This window comes from Anomaloglossus baeobatrachus, chromosome 1, assembly GCF_048569485.1.
Source record: "Anomaloglossus baeobatrachus isolate aAnoBae1 chromosome 1, aAnoBae1.hap1, whole genome shotgun sequence".
Taxonomy (NCBI): Eukaryota; Metazoa; Chordata; class Amphibia; order Anura; family Aromobatidae; genus Anomaloglossus; species Anomaloglossus baeobatrachus.
In genome coordinates, this window is record NC_134353.1 from 247280052 (window position 1) to 247294932 (window position 14881).

The following is a 14881-nucleotide window of genomic DNA, read 5'->3' on the forward strand; positions in this document are numbered from 1 at the left end:
TCCATCTTATGTCTATGATGGTTTTCGACTCCGTCCCTCACACTGGCAGATGTGAAATAGAAGGATTGAGCAGTTGGAATTCAACATGTCCAATCCATTAATTCTATAAGGCGGTAAGCCCCCGACAGATGTCTGTCAGTGTCTTTTTCTCTCTGCCCTGTCTGTTGTTTCCTCCCTTAAATATTTTGAATGGTCTAAAATATGGAGGTAATTCAGCGTGATCTGCTAAGGATCAGAGATAATTCACTTGCTTAACATTTGGTTGAGGTGAGGACATACGTTTTTGGAGACTGGTATAGAGTAATATTCTTTTTATTTACAGATGTGTTCTTCTCCCTCTACTGGCCTTGAGTGCTCCGTCTCAAAGTCTTCTGCTGGTGGTTGATTCAGTTGATGAAGGATGTAATGTTACAGAAGGAGAACTCCGACCATCTGGCTTATCTGGAACCATTGCTGATCTTCTAGCAACTCATCACGAGTTCTTTCCACCATGGCTGCTTCTCATTTGTTCGGCCCGCAAACAGAGCAGAACAGTCACTAAAATGTTTACAGGTACGTATTAAAGGAGATGACCAAAACCTTTCATTCTGATCTATGTCCTACCACTCCCAAGCAAGAGTCCCGATGATGCCTTGTCCCATATAACATTGTAAATAGAGGGATGCAATTCTTTAATAGGCTAATAATTGGTTTCCATCAAAACAAAGTAAATGCAATTACCAGGGAAGCCACGTCTACTTCTCGATAGTCAGGGATCCTGTGAACTACCTTTTATGTGGGTGGTAAAGTTACTATAAGATAAATTCCAGCAAACCGGTCACATGCTTTATGGAGGCCTTTCATTTTTTAATCAGGTCAGCCTTTTCTTACTTTAATGGCTATTAAAATCGCTTGCTTTATTGTCCCAGCCTGTAAGCAACAAGCTAATTTATGGGTTTTGCAGAGTTATGTTAACTATGTAAGTTTAACAAAGCGGCCCCAGAGTTCAGTGAAAGACCCCTTTGCTATTTATGAAACTGCCTGGGGCCGTGCTTTGCTGGCTGCTCTCTCTGGTGGCCAAAGGTCACTGTGCCATTATGCAGGGAATGAGAGTGCTGAAAGTAGCCATAAAGCATACAGATACATTGTAAACTAGAAGGGCAAATAGCAAAATCATCGGTTAGAAGGGCTTCATACTCAAGACTGCCGAAAATGAAGTCTTGAATTCCATCAAAATCAGTTGGTCGAGTCTCAGAAACCGATTGATTTGCTAATAAGGACAGAAACTTAGGGTGTATTCACACGAGACTTAGGCTAGTTTCACCCTTGCTTGCGTTGGACGGCTACCGTAGCATTGCGTTGTGTGACGGATGCATTGCATATAGTGGCACAACGTAATGCTACGGATCGTACAAAACAACGGAAAGCTTTTATTTTTTTTTTCTTCTTCTTCTTTACAGTTTACCGGCAGCCGACTATTGTGAACGATCAGCCGATCGCTCTCAATAGCCGGCGGCCGAGCGCTCAGCTGGGCACCCTTACATGCCGGCGGCCGGTCGCTGAGCTGAGCGCTCTCACTTGGGCGCTCAGCTGAGCGCTGTCACTTGCCGGCGGCCGGGCGCTCAGCTGAGCGCTGTCACTTGCCGGCGGCCGGGCGCTCAGCTGAGCGCTGTCACTTGCCGGCGGCCGGTCACTCAGCTGAGCGCTCTCACTTGGGCGCTCAGCTGAGCGCTGTCACTTGCTGGCGGCCGGGCATGCCGGCGGGCGGGCGCTCAGCTTCGGCCACCGAGAGACAACAAAAATAAAGTTTGTGATTTAAATAAAAAAAAAAAAGCATGCGCAGTGAAATCCTACGGATTGCACTGCTCAAAAAAAAAACGTTACATGCTGCGTTCCTTCCGCCCGACGCAGCGTCAAAATAACAATGCTGCGTCGTCCAGCGGATGCAACGCAGACACTTGCGTTACAGTGCGTCATCCATACAATTCTAAGGAGAATAGCGCAGTGCGTTAACGGACTGCGCTATTCTCCATAGTAACGGACTGCGCTGAACGCAAGTGTAAAAGTAGCCTTAGTCTTTCACCGAAAATTTGGCCACAACAAATCCTCTGCAAAATCCACACCGACATATTGCAACGGAGCAGGAAATCCAGATGTAACACATCAGATTATGTGGCAAATTCACAGTAAAAATGTGCCACATCAGAATCCACCCTAAAGGCCTTCTTACTCTGGCTGATGATTGTCATATTCTATTCCAATGGCAAAGACCCATTGTTAACCATTAGGGATGATCGAATATCACAAATATTCGGCAATTTTCGGCTTCGTGAATATTCGACGAATAGGTCGCCGCTATGTGAATATTCGATGCGCTATGTAAATCTATGGGAAGCCCGAGTAGTTGCTATTCGGCAACTATTCGGGTTTGCCATAGACGTAGATTGCGCGTTGAATATTCACAAATAGTTGAATAGCAGCGACCTATTCGTCGAATATGGGCGTAGCCGGATATTTGAGTTATTCGATCATGCCTATTACCCATCATTGTGTAATATGAATGGGTTGAGAGACTGTACCATGTGTCCAAAAACGCTAGTTCAATGGAAATGGGTGCACAATATTTTATGAATTCTTGTAATTAAAATAGCATGACTTCTGGGACTTGAAGGTTGAAGACTCCTACATTGCAGTTCATCAGGTCATCTGTGTGATCACTATACATGATGGTCAATGTTTTGACCACTATTTTAAGGGAATTTGCCACCAGGTTTTTGCTCCCCTATCTGACAGCAACATAATACAGAGACCCTGACTCCAGTGATGTGTCACTTAGGCTAAGTTCACAACTGATGTAAATGATGCTGCAAAAAAGATCCGTTTTTTTTTTTTTTTGTTTACTGTTTTACCGGCTATTGTGAACGATCAGCTGGTTGCCGGCTTTTGTGAATGACAATCGTTCCGCTGGAACAGAATTTACAGTAGATCATGGATTTTTTACTGTGCGCATGCTCACCGTAAAAAAACGATCCTCCGCACACAAACGTTACATTTAGCATTGCTCCCGCCCGACGGTCAGTCAGTAAACAACTGATCTGTCACGCGGTGAATGCAACGCGAGGCCATTTGTCACAATCCGTCGCTAATAGAAGTCTATGGGGAAAAAACGGATTCCTGCAAAATATTTTGCAGGATACCGTAATTCCTCATGGCGACAGATTGTGACTGATGCAAAACAATGGAAGTGTGAACTTAGCTTTACTGAGCTGTTTGCTGTCATTTTGATAAAAGCAATGTTTTCTCTGCTGCACATCTAGCAGTTATACAGAGCAGCACGCCAAGTAGTCCTCTAACGATAATCTACTGCTGATTAATTAGTGATTTTATCAAAACTACACTAAGCAGCCCAGTAAGTGACACATCGCTGGAATCCGGATCTCTGTCCCTACATTATGCTGCTCTCAGATTAGGTGGCAAAAACCTGGTGACGGATTCCCTTTAATAATTTAATTCACAATTCTCGTCCTGTAGACACTTGTCAGACATTGTGTGCTTGTGATTAGTTACTATCGCACCTTCCATTGTTTAAACAATTATCTGCTCGTGTTATAAGAAACCCTTGGAGCAGTGATAATTCGGTCATAGTGCTTGATATGTGCCACAAACTGCTGATCTTTCTCCACATTAGAAGCACTTTTTTTTCTCTTGGCCAGGTATGAAGATGACCTGATGCATTGGTCCTCCTAATGTTCCTCCTAATGTTCTAGCCTTTCCTATGAATGACTTGGAAGATGTCATTTAGGGTTCTTGGATGGAACGTAAAAGACGTTTGACAGTGCACATAAAACATGGATGCATCTGGTTGTAATTATTTAGGAGCTGGTGTAACTACAGCCCTTACAAGCTTTCATTTGCACTTTCCAGTTAACTGGATACTGCTGCTATAACGTGGTCTCCTTTAGGATATGATTGCTGCTATTAGTCTATGGGGACAGCTGGTTTATAATGGACATCTCCCTGAACATCCTGTGTGCGTAGTTTCAGGGGGATTTCTCAATAAACCTTACTTAGTGAATCCTAAAGTTTTCGGCATCAGCAATATATGGATCTAATGCCAGCTATACACTGAAATGTCGCAAAATGTTTGACCAATGCAACGTTACAAAAACGTTTGCTTCTTTTAGTGTGTTAGTGCCAGTTTCAGGCAATTCCTCTAAATTGGGGGAAGTGGACAGAGCGTGGCTATCAATGCCATCCATAGTGGTGGCGTGGTTACCCCAGTCCCTAACTGGAGTGCCATTCCTGGCGAGGTGTGTAGAGGTGCTCACCAGTGATAAGGTGGTGGGTGCTCCTTAAATATTGAAACACCATTCTTATTGACTAGGGCCCTAATGTATAAGGCCTATCAATTATTAGTAGCCTGGCAAGAACCTTTTAGTTTATTTTTTTTATGGCTCTGAACATCAAAATGTGGCTTTACAGCCTGGCGTTGAACTCCAGTGCAGGTCACGCTGCAGATTTCGGTTTTCCAGGCATGCCTGCTAATTCATTTCTTTCAAAAACATCCTTCATTTCTGAAGTACTGCTCTTGGTTGCAGAATCTGCACTGAACTTTCACAGCAAAATGACTAACTGTGAACATGGTTAAGGCTGCTTTCACACATCCGTTTTTTGCAGTGCGGCTCAATCCGGCTCAAAAACCTATGCAACGGATGCGGCGAAAAAAAACTGATCCGTTGCATAAGTTTTTCCATGCGGCCCGTCCTGTTTTTTGACGGATGCGGCTTGATACTGAGCATGCACAGTGCAAAAAACTGCATGCGACGGCCGGATGTGTTTTTTGCCGCAGGACGCCGCATCCGGCGCCCATAGGCTTGCATTGTAAATCACGCCGTATCCGGCGCGATGCGGTTTTTTGCCGCACAAAAAACGTGCCAGACAACGTTCCATCCAACCGCCGCATGGGCTAAATATGCCGCATCCGGCAAAAACCGGATGCAAGGCAATGCGGCACAATACGGCGCTAATGCAAGTCTTTGCGAAAAAAACGCAACTGGCGGCAAAAAAAGGTTGTGTTTTTCTGCAAAGCGCCGTATTTTGCCGCACTGCAAAAACCGGATGTGTGAAAGCAGCCTTAGTTGTAAGGTATAAGACGGTCTTATTTTCCACAGCACGGTATTGAGCTGTGCAAACTGAAAGGAAGATCCTTGATCTAATTAATATAAAGGAGCTGTTTGTAATTCACAACGCATTTCCACATCGGACTGGAGACTTTCTTAGGTATAAAAACCAACTGTACCACTTTTTTTTATACTTAAAGATGCTGCCGTTCCACATAAATAAGTGTTGTGGAATGAAAACCATTCCTTTTGTTATTGGATCAAGGATCTTCATTTCGGTTAGCACAGCTCAATACCTTGAATTGTCTTTTCCTTCAAGCATACTGGTGGAGTTCATCCGCCAGCCACGGGGTAGCAGCAACCGTTATTGAGCTTTCACAGTTGTTGTGCCTACTAGTGTTGAGCTAGTAGTTGACTATTCATACTCGCTATGCTGCTAGCGAGTACTGTCCGCTACTCGCTTATTCTTTACAAGTAGCGGGCGCAATGTAAGTCAATTGGAAATACTCATTAAGTAACGAGTAACTCGAAAGCCATGCTTTTCGTGCGAGTAGCGAATAGTATGGCTTTTGGGTTACTCGCTACTTAGCGACTATGTCCCATTGACTTACATTGCGCCCACTACTCATAACGAATATGCGAGTAACGGACAGTACTCACTAACAGCATAGCGAGTACGAATAGTCAACTACTCGCTCAATATTAGTGCCTACCAAACTCCCTCAGTTGATATTACCTTGATCTGTTCTCTTTCTTATAATAAAGGTATCACCCTATGGTCTGATGCGCTTGGTTTCCCTATAGTTTTTATCTGCTTTCTTCAAGGCCACGTCTCACTAAGCGACATCGCTAGCGACATCGCTGTGAGTCACGGTTTTCGTGACGCAACAGCGATCTCTCTAGCGATCTAGTTATGTGTGACATCCAGCAACGACTTGGCCCCTGCTGTGAGGTCGCCAGTCGTTGCTGAATGTCCTGGACCATTTTCTTCAAAGGCGATGTCCTGCTGGGCAGGACGCATCGCTATGTTTGACACTGTGACAGGGTCCCAATGACAGCAGAGATCGTTATACAGGTTGCTACTGCGACCTGTATCGTTACTGAGTCGTTGGTAAGGTCTGACTGTGTGACATCTCACCAGCGACCTCCCAGCGACTTACAGCATCCTTATCAGGTCGCATCGTCGTCGCTAAATGTGACGCTGGCTTAAGCAGTAGGTAATACTCATTTCAGTTATGCTAAATCAACAAGATATGCAGTAAATACTTGAAAAGTGTGAGTCGTACCTTTGTGACCCTCACCTGAGGGAGAGAATAAGTGTTAGGCATATTTTCCCTATGTGCGCGTTTGTCAATCACATGATGAAAACAGCATCACATGGGCACATGGGCAAATAGAAACCGTACCTGCCTGCTGTGGGTAGCACTGTGATTATCCTCCCCTGTATATTCTTATTAATAATGGTATGCACTCAGGGAAACTGAACAGTCATCTCCTACATTACATTTGTGTAACAGTAGCTGTGTAGTCATTATCATTATCTGCGATAGGAGCTTCTGTTTTTTTTCGCTGTGGATAACTTTAGTTGTAAAATCCTTGCAATTTCAGCCTGCCAGATCTTCTGGCGACTGAGCTTTATGTTCTTTGAAGACGTTATCTAAGTAATTCCCAGGATAGCATGACTATGAGAAGAATTTTCAGATAGAAAAGAACAACTAAATAACTACCGTACCTAGTCCCAACAGAACGTATCTGCTGCAACATTTTTGCAGTAAAATCTGTAGTGGTTTTGTCACTCATTTCACACTTTTCACCTTTACTGCTCACAACGCTTCATTTATACACAATGTGCTTATTATTTCATAAAATCGCATATACAATTCTGCTACTGTACTACATACCGTTTCTTCCATCCACAATATTTGTCCAGCCATTTCTCCAAATTATCTCAGGAGCTGTTTTTCAACACCGCAACACTAGGCCGCAAGTTGCTCTTGCTACTGTACCCTGCGTGGCCCAAGTATGCTACCATGGCATGCAGCATCTTCTGGCTTCCTAACTCGCCTCCCAATGAGCACATCTTTGACGTCATGTGTTGGCCAATAGCAAAGGGAGCTGCCAGCACAGGATCTTGATGATATCCTTCCCAAGTCCATTCAGCATAGCAGAACATTCCTCAGACAACCATTAATAACCTCAAGGACCGTATGCCAAGGCATGTAAAGGGGGCTTTACACGCTATGACATCGCTAATGCAAACTCGTTGGGGTCACAGAATTGGTGACGAACATCCGGCCGCATTAGCGATGCCGTTGCGTGTGACACCTATGAGCGATTTTGCATCGTTGCAAAAACGTGCAAAATCGCTCATCGGTGACATGGGGGTCCATTCTCAAAAATCGTTACTGCAGCAGTAACGAGGTTGTTCCTCGTTCCTGCGGCAGCACACATCGCTCCGTGTGACACCGCAGGAACGAGGAAGCTCTCCTTACCTGCCTCCCGGCCGCTATGCGGAGGGAAGGAGGTGGGCGGGATGTTCGTCCCGCTCCTCTCCGCCCCTCCGCTTCTATTGGGCGGCGAGTCAGTGACGCAGCTGTGACGTCGTTGTGACGCTGAACGAACCGCCCCCTTAGAAAGGAGGCGGTTCGCCGGTCACAGCGCCGTCGCCGGGCAGGTAAGTATATGTGACTTGTCTGGGCGATGTTGTGCGACACGGGCAGCGATTTGCCCGTGTCGCACAACAGATGGGGGCGGGTACCCACGCTAGCGATATCGGGACCGATATCGCAGCGTGTAAAGTAGCCTTTAGTGTGTATCTCTGTGCATGGTGATTGTACCCAATACTGTAGTCGAGATGTTCTGGAAATTTTATTTCCATTTTTTCATAATTTACATATCATTAACATGTTTATCCATGCTATAATTTCTGTAATTCCTCAAAATTTCCTTTTTTGTGTTGCAATTTAAATGTTTAGGATTGTATATAGGATCCTAATATATTTCGAGGATGCCTCAGGATTAAAAGACATCCATGATTAGAAAGAAAAGGTTCTGAGGTTTTTTCTCTCCTTCAGAAGCAGCAGCATGTCTGTTTATTAGGTGTGTCTGGAATTATAGCCTTCATCTATACAGTAGAGATGAGCAATTTGCTACACGCTGCACAAAGCATCTTCAGCGCTTCTGCAGCTTACTAGGCTCTGTGATCCCCGTCATGATGTTGCGTGAGGCCTTGTACAACATTGCGGTGCCTAGTAATCAATAGAGGCGACCAGGATACTGGACAGAGGATACCGGCTACATAAGTGCCAAGCAGTCTGACACCGAGGACCGGACAAGATGCTGGGTCAAGACTTCACAAATCAGATGACTCATCTTCACTATTCAGGTATACCTGGTACTACAGTTTAGCCCCATTTACCTATACAGATATTCCAGTATCTGTGCATGAGCTGCACAAAAGTAGATGACATTAGGAACAGCAGAGAAATTGAACATGTGAGTAACTTGTATTACTGCCCCCATATTTCATGCTATCAACATAGAGACTGCATGTTGACATGGACAGCAAACTGATTTTTGTTTAAAAAGCTGGCTTCTGATATTGAGAGACATACCGTATTTTTCGGACTATAAGACGCACCGGACCATAAGACGCACACTGGTTTTAGAGGAGGAAAATAGGAAAATAAAATTTTAAGCAAAAAATGTGGTCATGACACACTGTTATGGGGCGAGGATCTGCTGCTGACACTGTTATGGGAGTAATGTCCCCAAATTCTCTACTAAGGTACCCCATATTGGTAATGATCCTTCTACCTTGTATATTAGCCCCATCCTTGTATACATGTCCCCCATCCTGATAAATACCCCCATCCTGTTATAGCCCCCATCCTGCTATACAGTGTGTCCACCCATATCCTGTCCACCGCCATTAACTTGAGAACGGCAGCAGCTATAGGCATAGAAGTGGTGTCTAGGTATAGTAAAGTATCCATGCGCTACGCAATGAAACCACCTATAGCGCCACGTGGTGGAAAACAGCAGAGTTAGCATTTTTATCTCAAACGGAACGAGATAGAGAAAAAAAGTGAATTACAAATTGTAATGCGAATCGACACCTTGCATACAGAAATGCTATGATATGGTGGTTTCATTGCGTAGCGCATGGCTACTTTACTATACCTAGCACCACTTCTATGCCTATAGCTGCCGCCGTTCTCAAGTTAATTGCGGTGGACAGGATATGGGTGGACACACTGTATACCCCCATCCTGCTATATACCCCATCCTGCTATATACCCCCATTTTGATAAATTCCTCCATCCTAGTATATGGCCTGTATCCTGTGGCACAGAAAACAATAAACGTTTATACTCCCCTTTCCTCTCTCCAGCAGCATCGCTCGTCCTCCTGTCTGTGCAAGCAGCAGTGCCGCTGACCTGTGTGAAGCTGGTCACCGTTCCCTGCAGCATTGCGATGTCCTCCTGTCTGTTGGCCGCTGCTGTGTGTGGAGACTAGCGGTGGGCACAGGGATGACGTCATCCCTATGCTCATCGCTCTCCACACACATCAGCCGGCTGGCAGACAGGAGGACATTGCAATGCTGCAGGTAACTGTGAGTATACCGTACTTATTCACTGCCCTCCGCGCTGATGATGATGCGCGGGGGGGCAGTGAGTATAGCCACACATGATCACTCCAGGCTGTAGTTGCCAGTGGTGATCACACGGGCAGGCTGTTTATTATGCGCGCATCCCCCGCCCATCATCCCACCCACCTGTCAGCGCCGTCTTCAGCGCTGAGAGATGATGGACGGTAGGATGGGCGGGCATATGAAATGAGCGGGCCCACATGGTCACGGCATGCGCTACTACAGCCTGCGTATGCCGCCAATGACCTGCTGCACCCTCATTCCCCACAGCCCTAAATTCAGACTATAAGACGCTCCCCCCACTATCCCCCACCATTTGGGGGAAAAAAGTGTATCTTATAGTCCGAAAAATACGGTAAGGGACAGAAATTCAGAGATCACCGTTTTCAAACCTAGCTAGTGGGCAACCTCTTTAAACTAACAATTAACTGTGCTTGCGACAAGCATATGCAAACAGTCTTTTCGGGTATGCCTACACTTAAATATATTTTGTGAATATTCAGTTTAGAAAATCAGCTACTGTACAGTAGCATTAAAGTGGATGAGGTTATCAAATATCATCCACACTGTTAAAAAATAATCTGTGCACTACTTGACATCCTGCATTGAGTATAAATCAGTAGAATATTGTGTTTTGCAGATTTTTGTTTTGAATTTTCCCCTTTGAAGTGCATACATTGAAATCTATACCAAGGTGATATTTTGTAGATTCGCCTCAGGTATTCAATAGAAAAACCTTAAAGGCGTGGTCTGTAGACACTGTGTGACTGCAGACTTGTGTATCCTCATATTGCGCACACTGCATGCTGTGAGGATTCTCCGCTGCCAGTGCCAAGAACAGGAGGTCCTGTGATCACATTTGCTATATGCATACTCCTTGACAGAATCCGGTTTAGCCTTTTTTCTGGCCTCGCCCCATATAAGTGGATTAAGTACACAAGAAACAGAGTAGTTGGATTCTGTTAAGGAGTACGCATATTCCATACTTTCTCACGATTGCTGTTCCCAGCGCTGATACTGGAGAATCCTCACAGTGCTCAGTGCGCACTGTGTCAGGATACACAAGTCTGCAGTCACAGAGTAACTCCAGACTTGTCGTTTTAGACTGGATGACCCCTTGTGGTGTCTTTTACCAGGTTTAAGCTTTCCAGTTTGTGGGTAGCATATAATAGAGAAACAGACCCTTCTTACAGCTGTTTGTCACTTATTGGGTATCTTGCTGTAGTTTTTATAAAAAAAACAGTTTTAGCTGCTGTAGCTCTGTAAGTCCATTCATTGATGAGAACTGGCTAATGTCTATCGATGTATTGCGTGGCTGCTTACTGCTTCCATTGCACTTGTGAATCAGTTGATGGGTCGAGGATAGCTGGATCTTATAAATATCAATGATTTTATAGCAGGAGCTCATCCCTGAGAGGACTAGCAAAGCTGCAGCCAATGAAACCGTGATTTCATCACTTTAAAGCCAGAATCCTAGTAATTGTCATGACCCTGGAATCTGGATCTGCTAGATTTGGCAGCAAAAACCTGGTGATAGATCCTCTGCAAAATCAAGGGGCCCGATTCATCAAGACCAGCATTGTTCACATCAGCTTGGATGAGGGGGTGTGCTGGAGTCACACGCATCTGATTCAGGAAGAGGTACATGCCTCTCCGTTAATCTGGAGTGTCTGACGAGTGGCGTGCATTGCGCCAGAAACCTTACTCCAGTCAGGTACTAGAGTGAGATTTCTACATGGAAAGCCACAGCCTGTGATGAGTTACATGAGCTTTAAAGTTTTGTATCAGATCCACTCCTTTTCTAAAGGCCGCTTTACACGCTGCAATCTCACTAGCAAGATTGCTAGCGTGCGTACCTGCCCCCGTTGTTTGTGCGTCACGAGCAAATCGCTGCCTGTGGCGCACAGCCACACAACATCGCTTGGACCCGTCACACTACTTTCCTGCCTAGCGACGTCGCTGTGACCAGCGAACCGCCTCTTTTCTAAGGGGGGCGGTTCATTCGGCGTCACAGCGACGTCACTAAGCGGGCGCCCGATAGAAGCGAAGGGGCGGAGATCAGCGGGACGCAACATCCCGCCCACCTGCTTCCTTCCTCATTGCGGTCGGCCGCAGGTAAGGTGAGGTTCCTCGTTCCTGCGGTGTCACACGTAGCGATGTGTGCTGCCGCAGGAACGACAAACGTCGTACCTGTAGCAGCAACGATATTTGGGAATGGAGGAGTGTGTCAACGAGCAATGATAAGGTGAGTATTTTTGCCGGATGTGCGTTACTAATTCCGTGACCCCAACGACATCGCTTTAGCGATGTCGCTGCGTGTAAAGCGGCCTTTAGAGTTGAGCTGGAAGAATCTAGCGAGAAGATGACAAAAGTTGCAAAACTCAAAGTGGTTCCTAAATTTTGTGACTTCAAAACTTTTCCGCCAGTATTCTGGTGTGAAAACTTTGCTGACTTTTAGTGAACAATCCTACAACAGCTGGCGGCTTTGATAGAAATATAATTTTTCCACATAAGAGATGCTAAAAAGACGAAGGAAGACTCTTCATTAGATTCCTTGGTCACAACTCTTGACTAATGAAGTTAGATTTTGACGGCAGTATAATTACTTTCAATTCACAAGTTAGATGTACAAATCCTAATTGCGTTTACTCCGCTGAACATGCCTATTGACAGTAATGAATATTTCTCAAAGTAAGCTTGTGCTCAGATGAGCGCTAATTGTTTGCGGATCAGATTTTTATGGTGGGCGCAGGATGAGCTGCTGTTTAGGATTCCAAGAAATGAAGAGGAAAGGGTTAGTTGAAATGGAATGCTCCTAATGATTAATGTCCTGCTTGTTCCAAGAAAGCTTAGACAAAGGCCTCTGTGGTAATGAGAAACAGCTGTTAACTTGGCATTAGATAACTCTTAAAGGTGTAATCGCCCAGCACATATTGATCGTCTTTACCAAAGTTCACAGTAAGTGATAAATAATGCAGTTTTCTAGAACATGAGTGTAACTTTCAGTAGTTTATGTACATTATGTGTCTAAATGCTGGGACCTCTGTTTAACCATGTGGCCATCACTCTTGCCCTCCTGCGGCTTTTAGAACCCCTTGTTTTATACATTTGGGGCTCCATCTATTGGAAGGATGCTGAAAAAATGCACAGATATATGAAGGTTTTTTCAGTTTCAGAACAGAGAATGTCACAGATTCTTGATTTGGATAATACGTTCATTAAAAGCTCCAGCAAACCTGCCACGTGTCAATACGGTCACTGAGCAGGAAAGTAGAGGAGGGTAACGGTGCCCATCATTTATTGTGATTTTGTGTTCTCTCTCTCGTGAGGGCTGTGATTTTGCATTCTCTCTCTCTCGTGTGGGCTGTGATTTTGCATTCTCTCTCTCGTGTGGGCTGTGATTTTGCGTCCTCTCGCGTGAGCTGGGATTTTGTGTTCTCTCTCTCGTGAGGGCTGTGATTTTAGATTCTCTGTTTCGTGAGAGCTGTGATTTTGCGTTCTCTCTTGAAGGCTGTGATTGTGTTCTCTCTCTCTCGTGAGGGCTGTGATTTTGTGTTCTCTCTCTCGTGAGGGCTGTGATTTTGCGTCCTCTCGCGTGAGCTGGGATTTTGCGTTCTCTCTCTCGTGAGGGCTGTGATTTTAGATTCTCTGTTTCGTGAGAGCTGTGATTTTGCGTTCTCTCGTGAGGGCTGTGATTGTGTTCTCTCTCTCTCGTGAGGGCTGTGATTGTGTTCTCTCTCTCTCTCGTGAGGGCTGTGATTTTGCGTTCTCTCTCTCTCGTGAGGGCTGTGATTTTGCATTCTCTCTCTCGTGAGGGCTGTGATTTTGTGTTCTCTCTCTCGTGAGGGCTGTGATTTTGCGTCCTCTCGCGTGAGCTGGGATTTTGCGTTCTCTCTCTCGTGAGGGCTGTGATTTTAGATTCTCTGTTTCGTGAGAGCTGTGATTTTGCGTTCTCTCGTGAGGGCTGTGATTGTGTTCTCTCTCTCTCGTGAGGGCTGTGATTGTGTTCTCTCTCTCTCGTGAGGGCTGTGATTGTGTTCTCTCTCTCTCGTCAGGGCTGTGATTGTGTTCTCTCTCTCTCGTGAGGGCTGTGATTTTGCGTTCTCTCTCTCTCTCATGAGGGCTTTGATTTTGCGTTCTCTCTCTCGTGAGGGCTGTGATTTTGCGTTCTCTCTTGAAGGCTGTGATTGTTTGTTCTCTCTCGTGAGGGCTGTGATTGTGTGTTCTCTCTCTTGTGTGGGCTGTGATTTTGCGTTCTCTCTCTTGTGAGGGCTGTGATTTTGCGTTCTCTCTTGAAGGCTGTGATTGTTTGTTCTCTCTCGTGAGGGCTGTGATTGTGTGTTCTCTCTCTTGTGTGGGCTGTGATTTTGCGTTCTCTCTCTTGTGAGGGCTGTGATTTTAGATTCTCTGTTTCGTGAGAGCTGTGATTTTGCGTTCTCTCTCTCGTGAGGGCTGTGATTTAGCGTTCTCTCTCTTGTGTGGGCTGTGATTTTTGCGTTCTCTCTCTAGTGAGGGCTGTGATTTTAGATTCTCTGTTTCGTGAGGGCTGTGATTTTGCATTCTCTCTCTCGTGAGGGCTGTGATTTTGCATTCTCTCTCTCGTGAGGGCTGTGATTTTGCGTCCTCTCGCGTGAGCTGGGATTTTGCGTTCTCTCTCTCGTGAGGGTTGTGATTTTAGATTCTCTGTTTCGTGAGAGCTGTGATTTTGCGTTCTCTCGTGAGGGCTGTGATTGTGTTCTCTCTCTCTCTCGTGAGGGCTGTGATTGTGTTCTCTCTCTCTCTCGTGAGGGCTGTGATTGTGTTCTCTCTCTCTCGTGAGGGCTGTGATTTTGCGTTCTCTCTCTCTCATGAGGGCTTTGATTTTGCGTTCTCTCTCTCGTGAGGGCTGTGATTTTGCGTTCTCTCTTGAAGGCTGTGATTGTTTGTTCTCTCTCGTGAGGGCTGTGATTGTGTGTTCTCTCTCTTGTGTGGGCTGTGATTTTGCGTTCTCTCTCTAGTGAGGGCTGTGATTTTAGATTCTCTGTTTCGTGAGGGCTGTGATTTAGCGTTCTCTCTCTCGTGAGGGCTGTGATTTTGCGTTCTCTCTTGAAGGCTGTGATTGTGTGTACTCTCTCTCGTGAGGTCTGTGATT

The 14881-nt window shown here is 45.4% G+C and overlaps 1 protein-coding gene across 4 annotated transcripts in view; it reads left to right on the plus strand.

Moving 5' to 3' along the window:
- The window catches only part of ANKRD50 (ankyrin repeat domain containing 50), a 113949-nt gene that overhangs the window by 65108 nt on the left and 33960 nt on the right, over positions 1–14881 (plus strand). For 3 of the 4 annotated variants that reach the window (XM_075348795.1, XM_075348787.1, XM_075348805.1), the window contains exon 3: positions 323–552. The exons of the other annotated variant lie outside the window; for it this stretch is intronic. In XM_075348795.1, the coding sequence (XP_075204910.1) occupies positions 323–552 (230 nt within the window). The remainder of the gene's footprint in view (positions 1–322; positions 553–14881) is intronic. 4 annotated transcript variants of the gene reach the window in all.